Below are 24,109 nucleotides of genomic sequence, written 5' to 3'. Positions count from 1 at the left end.
ACACCCACGTTAATGTTTTGCATCTCACTCTTCATTTCCTTTAGAGTATTTATTTTTCTCTGAAATTATCTTGTTTAGGGTCCTTGTCTCTTTTTTTCTTCACCTGTGCCCCCACTGTTTAGAACATTTTCTGAAACATAAGTGTTCAGACTGATTAAATGTGAATAACCTTGGGTATTGGTCTGTTGCATGGTTGCTCTGATTTGCATGTCCTCTGCCTTGAGTTCGGGAGGACTCCTCAGTGGGTCTTCTGCTTGTTCACTTTTCTATCCCATTGATCCTGCCCTCACTCGACTGTGCCTTTCCAGTGGGAGGAGCCAAGGGTAACATTTCACTCTCTGGCCACAGTGACAGGCAAGTGACTTGCTAGCTGGCATAGAGTTTTCTCCCGGAGTTTTCCAATTTGAAGGACAGAAGTCGGAGGAGACTTCTCAGGTGGCAGCCTATGAGGTGAACCTGGAGCTGTTGGTGGCCATATCCACATCCAGATTGAAGAAGCCGGTCTGCAGTAGGAGAAAATGAAGGCATTAAACAGAGAAGCGGAAGTGGGAGAGGAGAAAAGAAAGAGTCCTTCCTGGTAGTTTTCCAGTTTCTGCTGCATCTGGACCTGAGGCCCAATTGCAGCCCCTGTTTTTTCCGTGCCCTTTGCCTTAGCCAGTTCAAATTGAGTTTCTGTTGCTAATAGCCAAATATTCCTAATTAAAAATAGTATATAATTTTATTTTTACTTTAACCTTCACCTCAACTATAACAAGCTTTTCATCTTGTGTGTTTTATACAGTATCTTTGGATATTTATCTCTTGCATAGTGTCTTGTTTCAGAGAGGCCATTTTTCTCCCTCTCTCTGTCTCGCTCTACTCCCTCCTTTTCCCTCTCCTTTTCCCCATCCCTCTCTTTTCTTTCTCTCTTTATGATACAAAAAAGTTACTGCTAAGTTTATTCTATTTCCAGTAATAGTCTATTTGAGTTCTGTGTCCTCTTTCCTTTATTTAAAAACATATTGGTTAGCCCAGGCTGGTGTTACTAAGTGGTAGAGCATCAACCAAGCCCTGGGGACAGAAGGTAACCAATACTAGATGTGTTTCTCTCACATTGATGTTTCTCTCTTTCTCCCCCTCCCTCCCTTCCACTCTCTCCTCTAAAAAATGAAACAAAAACATGTTGGTTGGAAGTGAGGTAGATGCCATCTTATTTTTATTGTTAATATTTAACCCATTTGTGAAACAGGCTTATTGGGTTCTTAAAATTTTTCATTTTCAATTTTGATGCTTTAGAACAGCCAGGTTTCTATTCTTCAGCATCTCAAGGATGGTGGGGAGGTAGCCAGGGCAGTGGGCAGCCGTGAGCAGGAAGTTCACATCTGAGTGATTTCTTCCCAATTTTCTGTCACTTCCTGTGACCTGACCTGACTGATGCTGCAGACCTCTCCCTCAGGGAGGAGCCCCGGTGTTTCAGGGAGAAATCTCCCATTATGCAGTTGGCTTTCTACTCTATGTGCCTGCTTGTCGCTTTCAATGAAGAGAGCTGCCCTCAATCCCTATCAATCCATGCAGACTCCAAGTAGAATATTCCACATCTGTTCCATAACTTCTAACTTTTTCTAATTAGGGGTGTTGCAAGAAGTTATTTAGGTCAAGAAACTTCCTTAGGCGGCTCGGTTGTAAATTGGCTCTCATTATCCATTTGTACTATGTCAAGGAGGAAATTGAGATTTTTGGTAATTTGCTCCTTTTATTGATCCATTCATTCATCCGGTAAATATTTATTAAGCATCTTACCATATGCAATCACTCTTCTAGATGCTGAAGATACTGGATGAATGAGGTTCTCTGCTCTAATGGAGCTTATTTTTAGGTGAGGAAACAATAAACAATTAAACAAATAAATACATAATACAATGTTAGGTAGTGATTAATGCCAAGGTGAAATATAAAGTAGGGACTTGAGTTTGGGAGGATTGATGGGCTGGGCTATTTTAGAAAGGGTGAGTAGAGACCGGAATGAATCAAGGATCTAGCCATGCAGAGTTCCTGGTAGAAGCAACAGCCAGCACACAGCTCTGAGGCGATAAAGAGCTCGGTAGGATTATAGAATAAGGCAGCCAGGGTGGCTAGCGTAGAGGGAGTGAGGGGAAAAGTGGAAGGAGGTGAGCTCCTAAAATTAAAGGGAAAAGAAGTTTTTCACTCCCCACCCAAACCAAGCTATGCCAATTATGGGGGAGGTCGGAGAAGGTAGTGTCTGGTGTGTTCCTAGTCCCCGAAGGCTGACAGTCACGGAAGCTGTCTGCCTGTCATGGGGCAATGAGTGGTAACCCAAAACACCATGGATTTTTTGGGTTAAAAACTGCAAGCTAATTATAGGAAAGTAGGGTGTTTAGAATAAGGTTTGAAGCAGTTATAAGAAAGTTTAAAAGGAAGAAATGACTAAGAAGTGAAATTGGATAAAATCTTGAAAAAGATGGCAACTTGAGCAAAGGTTTCTCACACGATCTCTATCAATCCTTGATGAAATGATGGGCACTTAGAGAACATTGTTGGCTTCTCTTCTCTAAATGGGGTGGGCAAAATAGGTTACAGTTGTGAGTATGTGAAACAGTTTATTCTTATATCATATTAATTACTGTATTTTCCATACAAACAGCTATAAACCTACATTTGCTCACCCCAGTATACGCTGAATTTGACCATTTCAAATTATTTCCACTACTAATAAGTTATAGTTATAAACATTAATATGTAATTCATTACACTTGGAGCCCAAAATGAACGTAATAGTGGATCTTTAAGGACTTTTCAGCTTTCCTCAAAGAAGGCTTGAAGTAACATGAAATGTTAATATAAGTTGGTCCCAAAATGTGGAGAAGTAAGGGATTTCTTATATCATTACATTGAATGATAATAATATTACCACATGTTTGAAAGAGTAAACTTTATATCTGTGAATTAGACTGAACGGATATCCTTATACTGTTTTTCAGGAAGGAAACTCAGGCCAGACAGACATGTGGTTCAGAGTCACACAGGTGATAGAGGGCAGCAGCACGGTTGGAAATCAAGTCTTAGACTGTGCTCTGGCCTCTGTTAATGTCATCAAGTTTGCTATCATGTCAAAGAAAAGTCAGTTGCCCTTTCTTTTCTTTTCCTCTGTAGTTGTACCCCTCTAAGGTAACATATTAATAATGTTGTGGGTACACAGTGGGTTGTCTGCCTGCCCCACCATTATCCATCCATCATCAATCCGTCCATCCAGCCACTTTTCTCTTCTGGATACAAGTATTGGTTTATTTTCCCCTATGCTTTACAGATTTGGTCATACAATGCACATTTTTTAAATCTTTTGCCATATGTCATAGTCATTCCTCTAGGTAAGCACATCTAGATCTAATTCATTCCTCCTCTTTGCCAATTTTGTTTGACTTCTTGCAGATTATGTTGCTCTTTAAATTATATGTAAAGTGAATAATGTAATGCCACCTGATATAATTTCACCTTATGTTTATTTATTTCTTGAAGTATAAGAAAATGAATATATTTATTGATAATTGCAATGAAACTTAGGTTTCCCTCTACATTTGCCACAGGGTTTTTTTTCACTTGGTTCATATATTCATTTTTCCTAATCTTCTTTTGAATAGAAATTAATTGTAGCCTTAATTAATATTTTTTCTATGCACATTCAATGCATTTTTCAGGTTATCATATCCGGGAAAAGTCTAAGCAAGTCGTAACGTTGCTGATGGATGAGCAGTTGCTGCAGAAAGAGAGGGAAGTAGCATGTCGGACTAGACGGCGTAGCTCCTACTCTATGGCATTTTCTAAAAGATTACCTCATACAGGTAACTCACCACCAGCCTGGGCTTCTGCCCCCACACCAGAAGCTCCTGCCTCAGAGAACAAGTATAAGCTTCTTAAGGTTGCAAGGCAACGTGAAAGAAGTGCGTATAACGTGAACATTGGCCTAAAATGCAATAGGTATTTAAGAACAACTACAAAATGTAAAGCGTAACTTTTAGTGCAAACTTGTTAATATTATACTAATTGTAATATTACTACTACAGTAGTCATCATACTTTAGAGAACAAAGATGAAGAATAATATTCAGTAGAATATTTTATGGCTATTTTCTGAATGCAGTTTCTGAGATTCAAATAAAATGATTTTGAGCTTAAAAGGAATTAAATGAGTGACTACTACCCTATTTTCCATCCTGATTGATCTTTAAGGTTATAATTAAAATTGCAATGTCAGTAAGAATTGTTTTCTGAGACTAGGATCTACGTATGGGTACATTTGTGCCATTTAATTCTATAAATCGGGAAATTGACATTTTCTTAAATGTGCCTCAAAATTTTAAAATTGCTCTAAAACTCTTTCCTTTGACTAAAATGTTAATTCTGGACTACTGAACTTTTCTTAAAAAGGGATTTTTTTATTTTTATTAGAAAGCAGGAAAATGGATTTTTTTTTCCTACCAAATTTGCTTAAACATAAAGGGCTGTCATTTTGCCCTCACTTCTCCAGTACAAACCCTGTTTGGATAAGCTGTGTTTAAGGAATGGACAGGTTGAGGAAACAGAAACATTAATGAAATCTGACGTAGATAATTGTCCCTTGAACAGAACTAAACTTTGTGCTATAAGTGAGGGGCTTAGTAGGAGTAACATATAGTTAGTTACAAGTATTGTACCTCTAGCTTTAGGTAAATCTGTTTCTCATGATCTGAAAGAGATGCAGGTATTCAATATGAGTAGACATTCCAAATGTCAGTTTGAAAATGTCAAAATGTTAATAGTAATACCAACACAAACCAGTTCTACTAGAAATCATTAAAGTATTTGTCTGACTCGGTCAGAGTTCTATCTGTACTTGTGTGGACTGGGGAGATGGGAATACAGTAAAGAGGTGGCCATTGTAATTATAATAGTAAATATCACCCAAATGCTTTCAAAAGGTGATGGGACCTCTTTCTCTAGGGTACCCATTCCTTTGAAATATATCTCAAAAGAGATAGACCCATTTTGAAATTTTCTCAGGGAAGCCTTGAATTCAAACTGGCACTAAAAAGAAGTAACTGTAAAATAACCAGTTGTGGTTTATCTAGAGTTTCTTTACCCCTTTTGCTACTTCTCTGTTACCTTTCTTGTACCCTCCTTCATTTCTTCTCTCTCTCCTTTTCTCTTTTACTATAAACATAATTTAATTGAGTTTATTATTTGAAATTTTGACGTCTAGCAGAAATTTGGAGCTATAGCACTGATAATAAAGTCCTTTTCATTTTGGAGAAAATAGTGACTGAGACAGATATTCAAGACACACAAGCAAAGTAGATATAAAACTGTATGGCAGGCTTTGGCTAGTGTTCTCAGTGGTTAGAGCACCTGCCCGAGCATGGGAGGGTCACGGGTTTGATTCCCCATCAAGGACATGTACAGTTTGAATCCTGCCCCTGACCCCTGGCCCCGATCCCCGGTCCTGGTTGGGGTATATGTGGGAGGCAGCCAATCCAACAAAAGCTATTATGTCAGATAGTGAAATGGCAATCCCTATCTACAAAAGAAAACAAGGAAAGCAGTGTCGGGACAGAGAAGGACTAGAACAGCTTTATTTTAGGTCAGGTAGTAAGGGAAGGCCTTTTGGAGGAGGTGAATATATAAAGGAGACCTGAATGATGTGAGGAGTAATCATGTGATAGCTGGAGTGTTCCAGGCAGAGGGAACAGCGGTGCAAAATGTTCTGATACTGGAGCAAGCTTGGCATCCTTAACTACAAGCTTGGGAAATGAGGCCCTAACTGCTACAGAACTGGCTCATCTCTGAGCTGTTTCATGATTCATACAAGAAAAATCTAGCTTATTATTTTATAGTCACTACTTTTTTAACCCAAAATTATATTCCCAGATTTATGACACATCTTATTCACTAGCCTAAGCCCTGAATGACTTTTGACTCTTTTTAAAAAAATCAGTCTACCTTACAATGAAGACGTTTTGCTACAATTTATATTTTTATACTGAAAATATGTCTTGAGTACCTACTTACTATATGTTAGTTACTGTTCTAGGCCTGGTAAGCAAATTTGGTATATTTCCACTCTCATGGAGGTTATATCTAGTGATGGAAGGGTCACGGGTTTTGTGTTGTTTTTCCTTACTGTGCAAAAAGTTTTGGTGAATGATGGCATCATTATAATGAATCTGTAGTAAGAGTACTATTTAAATAGTGAATGTTTGGGTGTATAAGCTGTAGCAAATTTGTTAAAAATCTGTTACATTATTTTTAATTTTATTTATCCATATAGATATATATATTTTTTTGTTCAAAGAATAATTTAATTAAGTAAGCTTAGCGATATTACCATTTCCATGTAGGATTCTGTGTTTGAATCTGAAGCTGTATTTTAAAGGAAGAAAGAAAACTGACAATTTGAGGTAGGAGGGAAGATAGGAAAAATTGGGGTGGGGCTTCTTAGTGGGATAGGAGAAGTAGCAAATAAAAACTTAGAGATGAATGGATCAGTTAGAATTGGTACACCCACAATGAGAGTAATAGAGGCCATAAAAATGGTAGCACATATCTATAATAATGAAAGCGTAATATGCTAATTAGACCGACAGCCAAATGATCTTCTGGACATCTTTCTAGATGTCCTTCCAGACAACCTTCTGGGCAAAGCCAGGCCTGCGAGGACCAAGCCCCTTGCATGAATTTCGTGCATTGGGCCTCCAGGATATAACAGGAGTCCAGAACAAGGTATTGTAGGACTGCTCTGGCTCTCAGTGATGTAGTGACCCAGTGCTCGCTCGCTCTTGTTGCTCCACTAAACTCAGCACATAACTTCCATTTCATGATCCAGTCATCACATCTGCAGTCTAGCCAGTAGGAAGGAGAAGTTGAAATATGAATGATCCTTCCTTTTAAGAACACTTATTGAAGTTGCTGATGACATTTGGCTTACATATTATTGTTTAGCACATAGTCACATGGATATTCCTAGCTGCAAGAGAGGCTGAATAATGCAAACTTTATACTGGACAGCTAAGTAGCCAGATGAAAGTTAGAAAAATCTATTGTTAAGGAGGAAGGAGAGAATAAATAAATATAAGGACAGCAAATAGTCCTGACCACAGTAGGAAAGAATACAAGTAAGAAATGAATTAATCGTGGTAATACAAAGTTGTCATAGAGTACATAGAATAGAGACTATAGATTTGAATAAGTAGGGAAATGTGAACAGATAGTTCAGAGTACTCAGCACAGTTCATTAAGGACATAGTGAACAGTATTTGGAAATTTCAATTTGATGTAATTGGCAACTAGGAACCATTGTAGGCCTCGGAGAACAGACGGAATGTTTAGCTTAGTCACAGAACTTAGCTTTCTTATTACTGAAAACAGCTGTTGGTGGGAGATATTATTGCTTGGTGTAGAAGTGGAGGAGAAACAAACTGGAAGGAGGCTTGTAAGACAGTCGTTCCCACCCAAGCATCCAAGACCTGCTCTAGGGTTGTTGAAATGAGGGAAAGGTAATGTTTAACGATAGGATATAGAGAGGAAAAGGAGGCAAGTGGTGGTATCATGCAGGTAAATTTCCATTAGAAGGAATGTAAAGACGTCTCTAAATTATTTCGTTGTAATGAAATGTAAAATTGAATGCATTGCTAGAAATATGATTTCCAGGCTTTAGGATCTAGAGCTGAAACAGCTGTGTCTAGCTTCTTTGTTGTAAATTAGCAGGGGAAAAGAGGTACTTTAGAGAAGGTGTTATACACACATCACTACTTATACTCTTTTTTTCTATTCCTGGATGTTTTCCCCATGTTTTAATTCTAGTAGGTAGCTTGGGTGGTTTTGTTTAGATGATTTTAATGTCTTGAGAAAGAGATGAGCTGAAGGATAATTGCTGCTTAACGGCAAGACAGAAAAGTATATAAAGCACAGTTATAACTCAGCTTCTCTGAGCTTTAAGCATCAGAGTTAGGTCCTTTTTTAGAGGTAATAAAAACTACCACCACAGACATTGTGTACAACCAGATTAGCAAAGCATTACTTCTCTTGGTTGTCTGATCTTCCATAAAGAGCTCTTTAATAGTAGTATTCTTTGCAATGGAACTTTACCCATATTTGAGAAGGATTACTCTGGTCTATGTCATGGAAACATTTTCCTAAAAATGGTATGATTACTGTTGGACCAAAAGTTAAACTTCAAAATAGTTGTCATCCTATATAATAAAAGCCTAATATGTATGCTAAGTGTCTGGTTGGCCATTCAACCAAACAAAGCATAATATGCTAATGATATGCTAAGGCCACTCAACTGCTTGCTATGATGTACACTGACCACCAGGGGGCAGATGCTCCAAAAGGTAGGTTAGCTTGCTGCTGGGGTCCGGCCAATCGGGACTGAGCGAGACAAGCCAGACATGCCCTGGAGCCCTCCTGCGGTCCCTTCCCGGCTGGCCAACCTCCTGCATCCCTCCCTGGCCTGATCCTACCCCGGTGGGGTCCTTTGGCCCGGCCTGCACCCTCTCGCAATCCGGGCTGAGGAACCCCCTAACCCCCCCACCGAGTGCATGAATTTTGTGCACCAGGCTACTAGTGCTTTCATAAGCAAAAACACGTTGCTGTTACAATTCTTATAATGAACTTTGTGCTAACAGTGGTGGTTGCCTTTTCATGTACAGCCTAGATAGCAGGGCTTATGGTACAAATGGTGGTTGCTGCTCAAACATTTTCATTGATGAATGTCAAACAATGATTTAAAAAAATTTGAAGTAAATAAATGTACAAAAATGAAAATAACAATAACTTATATCCCTTCTACTCTATACCAACCACTATTACCAAATTAGAATAGTTGGTTCCAGTCAGTTTTTTTTTTTCTTTTGTTTTTATTCCAGGGGGAAAAAACACTTTATTCCTGTAAAAACAATGCAGGTTCATTATAGAGAATGAGTCACTTCCAATCCCATCACTCAGAAATAGCCATAGTTAATCTCAGATGAGCATAACATCTAGGTACCTTTCTATCCATATAATCATATCAAAAGGTGTGTAACTAAAAAGAAATCGTTTTTATAAAAATAGAATTATACTAGATGCCATTTTTACTAAAAAATTAATTCGGGTCTACTTCTGGCAATAAGACTTACTAGGAGCTCCAGGAAGTCCATTTATTGCACAGTAACCAAAGACTGGAAATGATACACCATTTGAGAAAGTTCTGGCTTCACCAGAGGTATGGGAAGTCTGTAAGAGTCTCCTTCCAAAAATTAAATTTAATTAATTAATTTAATAAGCAGAATAAGAACAGGACATGTGATCTGGGGTCAGAGTGACTTCAAGCTAGTGCCTTTGGAACTGACTATAGGAGTTGAGTTGCTTAAGATCAATTGTCGGCAGTTAAGAAAGTGAGTTTGGGGCCTGCCTTGAGAATTGGGAGGGGAAGCCAGGGATTACTATGCTGCCCCCACACGGTCATGAGAGGCCCTGGTTGGTGTGGCTCAGTTGGTTGAGCATCATCCTGTGCACCGAAAGGTCTCTGATTCTATGTATTCCCAGGAAGGGCACATGGCCAGTTTGCATGTTCGATCCTCAGTTGGGATGCGTGTAGGAAGAAACAGATCAATGTTTCCCCTCCCTTCCTCCCTCCCTTTTCTCTTTCCTCTTCTCCCTTTCTCTCTCTCTAACAATCAATAAAAATATTTTTAAAAAGAGGGTCCAAGCTGATTCTGGGCAGTGTCTCTGCAAGAAGAAAGCCTGCTCAATTTACAAGTTAGGTTCACAGGATTCCCACCAATTAAAATTAGACAATGAGCTCACAATCCAAATAGCCAAACACCGGAAAAGTAATTAGCGAAGAGCATATTTAGTTTTCCAAAGACTGTATATACTAAGAAGGTCAGATGCTTGATGTAGAATAGCTATGTATTTAAATAAATAAAGGACGTATGCAAAGTTGATAATGGGGAAGGCACTACACATATAGGGCACTGGGTATATGGGGAATCTTTGTATTTCTCAATTTTGTGGTAAACCTAAAACTGCTCTAAAAAATAAAGTAAAAGAGAAATATATACACTGAAGCACAACCATCAAAACTGATTTGCCCTTCTCTAAATTAATCCAGTTATTTAAATGCCAGTTATATCTGTCATAGCCTAGCTCTTTGAGCTCAACCAGACTCCTAAAAATTAAAACTTTTATTTCATAAAAAAGATTATTAGGAATGACTGTATGAATTTGAAAAATGGGAACTTACAGAAATGAGAAATACCAATGAAATTTTAAAAATTTAATTTAGTGAACTAGAAGATATGTCCAAAGTAAATGGAAATATGAAAGCAATAATGAGACATAGAGATACAGAGGAATGACAGTTACTATAAACTCATCAGCTACAGCTCTATTTTCAAAGTGCTGAGAGAAAATAATAGCCTATAATTGTGTACCAGCAAAACTATCATTCAAAGATGCAAGTGAAATAATAATTTACAGATAAACACAAAAACTGAGAGTTTACCACCAGAGATCTACATTAAAGGATATACTTTAAAAAGAAGGAAAATTATTCCAGAAGAAAAATTGGAGACATCACTAGTAAACATGTACATAAATTAAAACAAACACTTTCTATATAAAATAATGTCTCATTTTTGAGTTTTTTATAAAGGCAGCTAAAATAGTGAATAGCCATGTATGAAGTTGGAAGTGGGTCTGTGAATCATAGTGTACTAAGGTCCTCGTAATTTTTTAGAGAAGGGTAAGAATATTATTTTTAAAGGTAAATTTGCATAATAAACTTTCAAGGGTAAATGCTAAAAGAAGAGTATAGAGTGCATAAATTCCAAAGCAGTGAGAAAAAAATGAAATGAGGAAAAAATATTATGCAGGCCAAAAAGTGGGACAAATGGAAATTTTAAAAAAAACTAATATAGTAGAGATAAGTCCAAATATATTAATAAACTATCACCCTGGTCAGGTGGCTCAGTTGGTTGGAACATCATCCTTTACACCAAAAGGTTACGGGTTTGATTCCTGGTCAGGGCACATACCTAGGTTGCAGGCTCAATCCCCATTTGTGGTGTGTTGTGAGGGGGGAGGGGAGAGGAGTGTATCGATTGATGTTTCTCTCTCTTTCTCTTCCTTTCTCTAAAATCGATTTTTTTAAAAACATATCCTTGGGTGAGTATTAAAAAATTATTTTTCAGAGGTAAGTTGGTAGTTACAAAATAGTCATGGGGATTTAAAGTACAGCATAGGGAATATAGTCAATAATACTATAATAATTGGGTGGTGCCAGGCAGGTACTGGAAATATCAGGGAGAATACTTTGTAAAGTAAATGATTGTCTAACCACTATACTATATACCTGAACTAATACAAAAATAATATCGAAATAAAATTTAAAAAAAGAAATACTGAACTTTAGCAAGATGTCTAGCTATAAGATCAAAATATATATAAATCAAGTTATATTTCTGTGTTTCATCAAACAATAAACATAATTTAAAAAATAATATAATAGCAAAAAGTCATGATCTACTTAGGGATAAAACTTGTAAAAGATGTTCAAGATATGTACACTGAAAATTAGGACAATTTAAATACATTGAAAAGTACCTATATATCGATAAAAGGGAAGATATTTATGTTTGTCTATTGAAATCCTCAGAAACATAAATATCAGTTATCTACAAATATAAAAGTTTTAGAGGAGGGTTTCTTAAACTTGGTGCTGTGGACATTTTAAGCCAGATAATTCTTTATTTTAAAGGCTGTCCTGTGCAGTATAGGATGTTTAGCATTCTCCCTGCCTAGATATTATTAGACACATCCCTTCTGTTGTGAGAACTAAAAATGTCTGCAGACATTGTCACATGTCCCCTGGGGTCCAAAATTGTTCCCAGTTGAGAACCACTGATTCAGTGCAATTGCAATCAAAATCCAAAAATGATTTTTAAAGAAGAATTTATGGACTGATTCTAAAATTTGACTACAAGAATAAAAAGGTCAAAAATATCCAAACATTCCTAAAGAAAAATAGATGAGAACTTGCCTTTCTAGATAGCAAGACATCATGACATTAGGCATCATGACAGCTAAAGTCCCGGTCTTGAAGCAGGTAGAGCCCAGGATGTGGACTGTGCAGCTGTGCACCCATGCACATAACATAGGTGGCATTTCACTGGCATGGGAAAAGATGAACTACCTGGGCAATTATTTGTCCATATTGAAAAAAATGAAATTAGGTCTCTACCTCATACCCTGCACAAAAACAAATTCTAGACTAATGAATGACTTAAAAGTGAAAAAACAAAACTTTAAAAATGTTTAGAAGAAAATGTAGGAGAATATCTTTTTTTTACATTAAGATAGAGTCAGATTTCTTAAACATAACAAAAAAAGTACAAACATTTTTTACAGCATTTCTAAATTTGACTGATGTGATAAGCCTCAGTGACCCTTGCCTTTATATAAGGCAAGTGTGGGTGTAATTGTGAGCATGCTGAATTATCACTCTCATGATTATGTTACATTATATGCCAAAAAGGAGTATCTGGACGGGCTTAATCTAACCACTCAAACCATTAAAAGCTGTTTTCTCAGCTAGTGGAAGAAGAGGAAGGCAGAGGGGCTGGGTGAGGATCTGATGCACTCTTAGTCACTTGGAGATGGAGTGCTAAGGAATGCAAGTAGCTTCTAGAAGACCAGAGGGACTGGACTCTTGGTTGCTGGCCAGCAAGGAAATGGGGACTTCAGTTCTACAATCACAAGGAACACTAAATTCTGTCAACAACCAAATCATCTTGGAAGTGGATTCTTCTCCAGAGTCTCCAGATGGGAGTCCATCTAAGCTAAAGAACACCTTGATTTTGACCTGTGAGACATGAAGCAGAGAACCCAGCCAGCTTGCCTAGACCTTTGACCTCAGAACTGTAACATGAGAAATAGGCATGGTTTTAAGCCACTAAGTTGTAATAATTTTTGACAGCTTTAAAAAGTAAAAAATATACTAAATTTAAGAATTTTCTCTTCATAGAAATGCCATAAAAAAAGAGAAAAAGACAGAAACTAGGAGAAAATATTTTCAGTACAAATAACTAACAAAGTTTTAGTACCCAGACTATGTATAGGATTCCTACAAATAAGAAAAGGAGAGTCGGACTGAAAAATAGGAAGGAGACATGGAAAGCATCCTTTAAAAAAAAAGAGAGAAAACATGTAAAGCCAAGAAACATTTTTTTTTAAATGTTCAACTTTGTTGTTATATAGTAGCAACAAATAATTACAAGTGAAAGTATCAAATTCACCATAACTGTAAAAAACATCTAATGCCATTTGTGAGGAATTTCCTTCTGTTCCTTGAGCTATATTTACAATCTTTTTTTTTTTTTTTTTTTTGCATACTTTCTTCCTTTCTCTCCTTCTTCTTGCTTCTCTCTCCATTCCTTCTCCTCTTCTCTTTCCTCTTATCTCCTATAACATGTTGGGTTTATGCCAGGCCATTCCTTGGTATCTTGCTTGTGCTGTGGCAGTCTGACGAGGCACTGTTTTGAGGGCAGTGGAGAGGAATGGTTAAGGGCTCAGGCCCTGGGCCATACTGCCTGGATTGGAATCCCGATTCAGATTCTGTGACTTGTGTGACTTTGGACATGTTACATGCTGCAGTTTCATTTTCTGTAAAATGGAGACAACACAGTTCCTATTTTAGAGTGGTTGTAAGACCTAAATGGGCTAACACAGGTGCAGCACAATAAGCTTTGGCAGTTATTAGCTCAGATTCACTTAGTGATTTCTTGACTCTTCTCACCATCTCTGAGACTGGTTTGTTTTCTCCACCAACTTGCAGTTCGTAGGCCGTTACTTTACCCACTCTCCTGCCGCAAGAGGAATGGGAGCCCGCATTAGGCCCTTTGCAGTCTTGTTTAGAATACCCGGAGTCTGCTCTATCTTGAGTCTTGTACAAGATCCTGTTCATTCTGTCTAGTTGGGAAATGTACCCTGTTCCCATGGGCTAGGGCCGTGGTCAGCAAACTGCGGCTCTTTGGCCCCTTGAGTGTGGCTCTTCCACAAAATACCACCGCTTGGGCGAGTCTATTTTGAAGAAGTGGCGTTAGAAGAAGTTTAAGGTTAAAAATTTTGGCTCTCAAAAGAAATTTCAATCGTTGTCCTGTTGATATTTGGCTCTGTGGACTAATGAGTTTGCTGACCACTGGACTAGGGAGATGTCTCTGCAAGAAGAAAGCTTCAGCTAATCTACCAACTCAGTGTGAAACCGTGGACTCACGTCCAGTTAAACGTCAGCACCTTATTGACTCACTGCCACACCCATCTTTTCATTAGCCATTTCCACTCTTCTCAGTCAGAAGAGGGGAGAGGTACTGTTCACTCGGTCCCCCTTTTCTAGACATTCGTATGTTGGTGAGAAATCTTAGAATCTTGTCAGCTCATCACTGCCACCTTCGCGGAAGAAGGGTTGTCTTAGATCCTGCTTCTTTTCATGGCCACCAGTTATCTTCATTTTTTCTTTTAAAAGTTACGTTTATTGTATCTGTTTCTGTGTTAGATTGCTGTTACACATTTTTATTAGTTTTATCTTAAAAAGACACATTTCATTATTGGGTGATGGACATTCCGTGCTGCCATTTCAATCTGTTATCTTAGCCCAGGAGCCAGCCGATGACTATTTAAACTTGCTTCTGTAGTGACTGCTTATTGCTCCTGGCCCAGAGCTGAGCATTTAACAGTTGGTGGGGTTTCCCGTTCCCCATTATTCTTAAGTAAGGACTACAGGCAGTGTCTCAAATTTCATATGCTATTGTTAGCAAAACACGGAAATAAAATTGCTTTAATCCCATTTTAAGATCTCCTGCAACAAAAGTTTGTCCTTTTCACCTTTTCTTATTTACCTATTTCAAAATCAAAAATCTGCTTAAACATCTCTGCTTTTTTATCCTTTATCCCTTCTCTGTTTTCCTTTTCCTTTTTTGTTTTTCCAAATTTCTCACTAATGTCAAAATTCACCTTTCAGAAAAGATGTACAGTAGTCACACTCTGTGTCCTGTCCCTCTGTAGCATTTCTCAGAAGGAATGTGACTGTCCTGGCTGCTGTGGGGCCCCCAGACCCCTGCTTCAAGATCAAGGCACTCATTCCTCCTGGGAGGGTTGGTGGCTCACGGCTCTCAGCAGAGTCCTGCTCTGGGCGTTCCCAACAGCTTTGCCCAAGGTCACACCCACTTCCTGAGGGAGCCTGCCTCCAAAGGCCGACAGCTGTGGCAGCCCCCTGCTTCAAAGTAGGACAACCGTGAAGAGCCATTCCAGCCTCAAAACCCCTGTTAGGAGAGTGACTAGTTCCTCTGTGGCAACTGCTGAGTTCAGTTTCTCCCTGGCCCCATCCTGCCTCCCCCACTCCACAAAGACTTTCCACTCTGGTCCACTCTGGAATCCAATTGACTCTTTTACCTATTTCCTATGTCTTTATCCTGCTAACATGGGACTGCTGCTGCTTTACCACCCAACTCTCTAATCTTCCTCTTCCTTCATAAAATTTATTAAGAATTACCCCTATTTCCTGATAGCATCTAGTTCAGAGAAAAGTCTTACTTCCTTAACTCCTCCCCCAAGTCACCTAACATGAAGCCAGGTCTTCATAAGTCCTTTCTAACACCTTCTTATTGAGACACCCACATTTCCCCATGCTGCTATTTCTCCCTCTCTGTAATGAGTCATAAACCCAACTTGTTCAACGACAGGTGTCCCTGGTGGTCTTTAGCTGGGAGGGTATTGACACAGTAAGGGGTTTTGAAATTGAGTGGCCTGGTTTAGCATCTTGGCTCCACCACTTACCAGCTGTATGGCCAACAGGTATATAAACCTCTATGCCTCAGTTTCCTCATTTGTAAAGTGAAGATAATTACAGCAAACTGTTATGATTATCCTATATAATAAAAACCTAATATGCGAGGGAAGAGGAGGCAGTGAAGTTGGAGACAGTGAGGTTGATGTAAAATAAATTTTTTGTAGATTTGACAGATTTTGATAATAAATTGGACTTGTGTCACATTGGGAAAGAAAATATTACAAATGCCTCCAGGAAGAATTTGTGAAACATTTACAGAAATATATATCCATTCACTAAGGAAATCTCAATAAATTCTCCTAAGCACAAAAAAACAAAACCTAATATGCTAAGTGTCCAGTTGTCCGGTTGGCCATTCAACCAATCAAAAAGTGTAATCTGTATATATAAAAGGCTAAGTGACCGGCTGGCAGGTATGATGTGCACTGACCACCAGGGGGCAGATGCTCAATGAAGGAGCTGCTGAGCAACAGCAACTTTGTAGAGTGTCCTCTTGCACTCTGGAAACCCTCAGGGGATGTCGGACTGCTGGTTTCAGCCTGATCCGACAGGCCAGGCTGAAGGATCCCACCTGCTGGAGGAACTCCTCTCACTCCATTGAGCCCCAGTGCTGTCCCAGGTGCTGCCAGCTGGGGAGGGACTGTGGGAAATTGGCTCCAGGGTGTGTCCGGCCCCACCAGCCAACCCCACCAGCCAACTTCTAATTAATTTCCTTTCAATGTGCACAAATCCATGGCCTGATGCATGATATGCTAAGGCCGCTCAACCACTAGCTATGATGTGCACTGACCACCAGGGGGCAGATGCTCCGTTGGTAGGTTAGCTTGCTGCTGGGGTCCAGCCAGTCGGGACAGAGTGAGACAGGCCGGACACGTACTGGAGCCCTCCTGCAGTCCCTCCCTGCCTGAACAACCTCCTGCAAACCTCCATGGACCCAATTGTGTACCGGAGGGGTCCCTCAGCCTGGCCTGTCCCTCTGGGCTGAGAGACCCTCCCCACAAGTGACAGATTTTGTGCATCAGGCCTCTAGTTAACATATAAAGAGCTTAGCACAGTGCATGGCCCATAATAAGTTAATAAATATTTGCTACTATTTTTTTTTTTTAAAGATTGTTTTCAAGAGCATTCTCTAGCAAATCTCCCTCACACCAACCTGAGCCATGGGGTCTGTTTCTTGGAGAATCCAACCTAGCACAATGGCTTTTATTCAAGATTCAAATTATAGGATTATCATAATATGTGTACCTAAGTGAAGAAAGAGAATTATAAAGCAAATGGGGCAAAATATTAACAGTAGGTGAATCTCAGGACGAGGAGTATATGGGAGTTCCTTATACTATTCTTACAATTTTTCTGCAAGTTTAAATTATTATAAAATGACATTTTCAGAAATTAGGACAAATATCAATTACTTGAAGATACTAAAGCATAAGACAGCAAAATTGTTAAGGTTCCGAACTCATTCTATAAAGGTTAAATAGAAATTTAATCACTATGAGACTTTTATATCTTATCAGTTCTTCATTAGCCCACTGACTATTTTCTTTTTCTTTTTTTTAATTGTTGACACTATTACAGATGTCTCCTGTTCCCCCGACCTCCTCTTTGCCCACCTCCACCTGGTCCCTGCCCCTCCCCCGAACCCCTGGCCCTCACTACACTATTGTCTTTGTCCGTGGGCTGTGCATATATGTCCTCCCTGACTGTTCTCTGTGATGGATTTGTTTGTTATTTAAAATTAAAAATGTTTTTATTCTTAAAAATTAATTTTGTTAAGTAAATGACTAATTTACTTAAATTATACCTGAAAGGACTCTGTCAATACATAGCAACAATATTTATTATATGCTAAAGAATAAATGGAACAATTTGGGAATTTGTTCAATTTATGGAACATTTCATTACCAAGATGTGCTGTTGCATGGTTAATGTCTGATAGCTTGACTGTCAGTTTGATATCTCATCTAAGAAGCATCACAGGGCCTACCAGTTCTGCTTTGTGGTATTATCTGAGGGTACAGGCTCAAGGAGATCTACAGCTTCTATCTAGATAGTTTCTACAAAGTACCTACGGCCTTGGTATCTAAGCACTCATCTTCGATGACTCACTAGCATCATTTCCTGTAGCATCTTCACTTTTTGCTTTGAGGTTTCTCATTCACATACTGGTCCTCCTGGGCATGTGAGTTCACAATGTCAGTTGATAAATAGCTTATGATACCATAGGGACTTTATTTTACAAGGAACTAAATGTGTGTTATCCCTTCCCATTTGCTTGTGAAATCCAGAAATGATCTTATTTCATTAAACACACCTCGCTTTCAGTGTTATGCTGTTTGATTCTAAAAAATTTCTAAATGAGTTTCCATGGACTCACTCTTTTATAACTGTCTTCCTTCTTGCCCCTGTAAGATTAGTTAATATATGTATGTAACATTTTAGCTACTCTAGGCTAAAATGTATCTCCTAATATGCAAGATATTTGTTCTTTCACAATTCTTAACTATTCTTCAGTTTCCTCACACTTTAACATTGACTTCCTAAAAATTTTTTAAATCTATTAATACTATGATGTCTGAAATCTAGGTCATTATCATTTCAATGATGATTTTGTTGCTGAATCCTCTAAGAGTGATGATATAATTTCTGATTAAATCACATGAAAAAACATAGATGATCTAAGCCTCAAACCTACTGTTTGCCAGCACTAATTCTAAAATCTCCAATCCCAAAATAAACTCCAATCACAAAATCTCCAATCCCAAAATAAAATCATTTTAATTATTCATTTTCATGTGAATTTATAAGAAAATGCAAAGCTAGAAATGCAAATGAAAAGTTCTTATTTCTTTATTTTTTTAAAAAATATATATTTTATTGATTTTTTACAGAGAGGAAGGGAGAGAGATAGAGAGCTAGAAACATCGACCTGCTGCCTCTTGCACACCCCCCACCGGGGATGTGCCCGCAACCAAGGTACATGCCCTTGACCGGAATCGAACCCAGGACCCTTCAGTCCGCAGACCGACGCTCTACCACTGAGCCAAACCAGCTTCGGCTTTATTTCTTTCTTTAGTATCTTTGATATACACCAAGCATGTCAAACTCGCGGCTGGCGGGCCACATGCCTCATTTAGCCGGCCACAAGTTTGATGTGCTTGGAATACACCATACTTGCTTTTTTTGCTCATGTAAGCCCACTGCTTGGAATAATTTCCCTGTCCACATTTATCAGAAATCTAGCCATCCTTCAAAACTTATTCAAATTTTACTTCCTATTTAAGGCTCTTTCTTATTACTCTGGTATACATTGTAGTTTTTTCCCCTCCATGTCTAGTCCTAAAGTTAGTTAATTTAAAGAAGTTTGGCATATAATTATTCTCCTTTAATTGTTTCCATAAGTCTGTACGTTAAACTTACCTTTCTAGTCAGGCTAAAACTTTTTGAAGGCAAGGACAATCCATTGTTTTATATCATTGCTTTTCAAGCTATTTTTTCTTGCATAATCCCTAAAATTATTTTGAAAAATTACATGCCTCTTTACACAGTTTTAAGTTGAAGTGTTAAATATTATCATAAGTATAAATAAGCACAAAGGATGTCATTAAAAATATTGACATTGAAGATAAAAGGAAACAAAACAAAAACTATCACATGAGACTTTTAAATGTAACTAAAGAAATCTAAATGCTATTGTGATTGATACTTATAGTCATTCATTTGAAAAAAATACATAAAGTCCTCTTTAACTGTTGGAAATTTTACATTATTCCCTTTTCTACTTGAAGTCATATTTTTATTCTTCCATATCCTTCCCAGAATTTTATCCTAAATAGAAAGTATTTTTATCCTTGAAAGGAAAATCAAGCATAAAATCTTACCTAATAATAGACAAACATGTAAATTGACCTACTTCTGCTATGCCACCAGCCAATCAGGAGTGATATACAAATCAACCCAGCAAAGATGGCAGTTAATTTGCATATACAGGCACCAACTGACTGGGGTGGAATGCTTGTGTTGTCTCCATGGCGATGACAGGTGTTCTGCCCCACCTCCGGTCTCTCAGGGCCCCTGGGCAGGTGGGTAGGCAAGGCTGGAGTGGAAAGAGGTGGCTCCGGGGCCTGAGCGGAAAGGGGCTGGGCCAGAGTGGAAAGGCAGTGCTGGCAGCCAGGGACAGGACAGCCCATTCTAGCACGGATCTTCATGCATTGGGCTTCTGGTATTTAATCCTATCTAATAAAAGGGCAATATGCAAATTAACCATCACTCCATCATAAAGATGGTAGTGTCCAGTCCTCTGAGCCTTGCCAGAGCCCCCTAGCCTTGGAGGTTGGGGGCGGCCGCGGTGAGCAGGCAGCATGAGCAGCCTGGCTGAATGCTTCTTCATCACCGCGGCAACGAGGAAAGCATTCCACACCTGGCTGCAGATGGGCCTCTGAGCAGCAGGGTGGAGCGGCCAGGCCCTGCAGAGAGCTACTGGTGCATGGATTCATGTGCAGGACTACTAGTTTTTATATAATAATCAAATATGGGTATAAATTGAAATTATTTTTAAATTTTTTCTGATAAGGGGCTTTAAGTGGTGAAATATTTCTTCTAGATTGCTTTATCATTCCAATTATTTTTAGTACATAATCAGGCAAAATCAAACCCACATAAATGTATTATAAATACTTACCATGGCCAGTGTGGCTCCGTTGGTTGAGTGTTCCATGCACAGAGAGGTTGCCAGTTCAAATCCTGGTCAGGGCACCTGCCTGGTTTGTGGGTTTGATCCCCAGTAGGGGGTGTGCAGGGGGTAGCCTATCGATGTTTCTCTCCCTCTCCCCCTCTAAAATCAATAAAAACATATTTAAAATTAAAAAACACATAAAGGATACAATTTTATTGGAAATTCATGTTTTTGTGAGATATATGGAACTTTTCATTTATGTATGAACATTACCTATTGCTAGAAATAATAGCATGAATTCCATTTCTGTTTTACATTTCTATATATGTAAATGCTGAGAAGACTTGTTCACACAAAACTGTTCTTAGGAATAGGAGGTATTTTATTAGGTAATGTCATTTTATGAATACCTTCCAAATAATATGCCAAAAATTATATATTGGTTTATTATGAAAACGTTTTTCATCTCTTGTCAACTCTTAACTTGAATAGGTCTTTCTTCATGTTGTTGAAAGCAAAAGATTAGAAATATCCTTCTTAGAAAAAGACTAAACAGTTTAAACAGTCAGTAGGAATAATTTACTTTTTCAGTTTCTAAGAATAAAAAAAATCCTTACTAACATTTATCAAATGACTATTAATTGTACGTGTTACACTTAACACAATATACTCAGAATGCATGGGAAATAGGGAAACACTCTATCAATATATCTGTCAATATAAGAATTTTTTGAGAAAATGATTTTATGTGTCATATGCTTTAAATATATTTTAACCAACTATTCAGAAGTGTGGGTTTGGTTCATTCAATTTTTGGAAATTACTTACCATAATTGGGAAAGCCAGACTTTACTGTCAAAACAACCAACCAAATCATATATTTTAAAATAAAATATACTACTTTTTTATTCAAATAAAGGTGCAAACACACATCACTCTGGCTGTATTCACGATCCTAGGCTCTCTTCCTAAGGTAGAAAGCCAAGGCATGGCCATGCCTTATCATCAGGGTGATGTGTTGATGAAATGAGGGCCCCTGTCTCCCAGGCTTTCTGCTTTCTTCCCATAGGACTCTTTCTCAGGAATGATGCACTCTTTGACAATAGCTGGGAGGTGTAAATCACAACCATATTAAATGAAATTTGTCAGCTGTCCTACTTCTCCATACTGTAATATATCTGATTCCCAAACATCCCCGAATGGACCAAAATTCCCTGTTGCCTGTGCTATACTTTGACAGGAAAGACTCTGAGGCTCTACTTTGCATTTTTCATGCCTTGATTAAAGGAGATGACCCCATCTCCATCTTTTTTGCTGCTGTTTGGTGCCTTAAAGGTTCTTACGTTTGCACTTAAGGGAAGATGTACCATAATAAGATTAGGCTAAGATTATGTCTGTCTTTATAAAGTGGCATAAAGTGATTGTGAAAGGGAAAGGGGAGAGAACTAGCCTGATGCTTCCACACAGTTGCATTATCAGAATGATCAGTGTTTGGAAAGAATATACACAGCAGTTGTGCACCTGGGTATTCATGCCTATAGAATGGTGTAGGCCCACCTGGGCCTTGGGAAGTATTCACGTATCCACAGTGATGTGCGTACACCAGTTTGAAATAGCTTTCTTGTACTTTTTAATGTACCCAGTAGTATGCTGATAGAGAGTTGGTACTAATACTTGATTTACATATCAGTTAACATAGGGAGGAAGTGATAGGAAGACTGCAAATATGTTCAGTTTAGTACAAATATATAAGCAGAAATATCTTTATTTTCATTGGCATATTCTTTTATGTTTAAATTTTAAAATTCTTTGTTTAAAAGTTCGTTCTTATCAAATAATCTATACATTCTTGATAGTTTTGCTTAAAACATATGAAGTTCACACAGCAGTAATAAACTTCTTTTAAATATTACTTAGAGCCTGGCCGGTGTGGCTCAGTGGTTGAGCATTGGCCTATGAACCAGGAGGTTGCAGTTTGATTCCTAATCAGGGTATTTGCCCCAGTTCAGGTTTGGGCTCAAACCCTAGTGAGGGGCATGCAGGAGGCAGCCAATCAATGATTCTCTCTCATCATTGATGTTTCTATCTCTCCCTCCCTCCCCCTTCCTCTATGAAATCAATAAAAATATGTTTTAAAAAGCATTACTTAGAATAATTATAATTATTCCTATTTTGCTAAAATTTCATTTGAATCATTTTCACATTTTCAAACTCTTTCTATATAATATTATGCTTTATATTAAAAAGATGTTTCACATAATCTATAAAATAAAAATTGTTGATGAGGGAAGGGCTAGAATCGAAGTTGTATTTTTGAAATCTGTCTCAATTCATTATTATAAAGGGCTATATTAAAGTGATGACTATTCATAGGTAACCATTGGTGGATCATATATATATTTTGTAGGCAAAATGGATCTTCAGAAGTGATTGCTTTAAAAATCACGAGGTAATGCAAAAAAAATTACAAATTTCTGCCAAAGTGAAATCTCTTGATGTCATTGACAGAGAACACGCCCAAGGCTGGATGGAAACAAGAGCAGTGGCAGGACAGCCAGCTGCCTGGGGACACTGTGTTGTCCCAGGAGACGCTACCACTCAAGCTCAACGCGTGGAAATCCTCAGAGGTAAGTTGCTGTGGTAGTTTCCTATTGCTGCTCTAAAGAACTACCACAAGCTTAGTGCCTTCAGTCAACGCAAACGCATTCTCTTACCGTTGTGCACCCTGGAAGGCTGGCATGCTCTCTGAGCTAAAGTCAAGTTGTCCGGCCGAAACCGGTTTGGCTCAGTGGTTAGAGCGTTGGCCTGCAGACTGCAAGGTCCCAGGTTCAATTCCGGTCAAGGGCATGTACCTTGGTTGCGGGCACATCCCCAATGGGGGGTGTGCAAGAGGCAGCTGATTGATGATTCTCTCTCATCAATGTTTCTAACTCTCTATCCCTCTCACTTCCTCTCTGTAAAAAATCAATAAAAAATATATTAAAAAAAAAGATTACCTTATAAAAAATAAAATAAAATAAAATAAAATAAAATAAAATAAAAATAAATAAAGTCAAGGGGCCGCAGAGCTGTGTTCCTTTCTGCAGGCTCCAGGGGGAGGGGGTTTTCTTGCCTTTTTCAGCTTGTGTTCTAAGAGAAGCTGTTTGTCTTTAAACTTTGTTTTTGTTACACAGCGTTTTGAATAAGAATAAGTTTAACTGATCAGCTTCCCTTTATAGCTTGTGCATTTAAAAATCTTTTTTATCCTACTATAATAAAGATCTTGTACTTTTTTTCCTAAATGTTGAAATCCTTATGCCCTCTAGAATTTTACTGTGTCATGTGAGATAGGATCTTATGTTATTTGAATCTCTGTGGAAAAACAGTATTTAATTCTTTGAACAGTTTATCATTCTCTACTCAGTTTTAAAAAACATTTTGTTATAAAATGATTATATTACAGAAAGTTGCAGAAATAGTATGGAGTTCCATGCATCCTTCCCCCACCTACTCCAATATCGACATCTTACCTAGCTGAAGCCCAATATCAGAACTAGGAAACGAACATTGGCATGTTACAGCTAACTAGACTACAGT

The 24,109-nt window shown here is 38.3% G+C and overlaps 1 protein-coding gene across 1 annotated transcript in view; it reads left to right on the top strand.

The window, feature by feature from the left end:
• Window positions 1-24,109, top strand: part of ENTHD1 (ENTH domain containing 1) — a gene marked incomplete at both ends in the record, with an annotated part of 70,998 nt that overhangs the window by 5,160 nt on the left and 41,729 nt on the right. Inside the window, 2 exons of the mRNA XM_084878302.1 lie at window positions 3,693-3,836; window positions 23,042-23,160. Coding sequence (XP_084734428.1) covers window positions 3,693-3,836; window positions 23,042-23,160 — 263 coding nt within the window. The remainder of the gene's footprint in view (window positions 1-3,692; window positions 3,837-23,041; window positions 23,161-24,109) is intronic.

This window comes from Pipistrellus hanaki (genome assembly GCF_964339955.1).
Source record: "Pipistrellus hanaki genome assembly, chromosome: 3".
Classification (NCBI taxonomy): domain Eukaryota; kingdom Metazoa; phylum Chordata; class Mammalia; order Chiroptera; family Vespertilionidae; genus Pipistrellus; species Pipistrellus hanaki.
The sequence above is the reverse complement of the archived record's forward strand: the minus strand, read 5'-3'. Positions and strand labels throughout refer to the sequence as shown.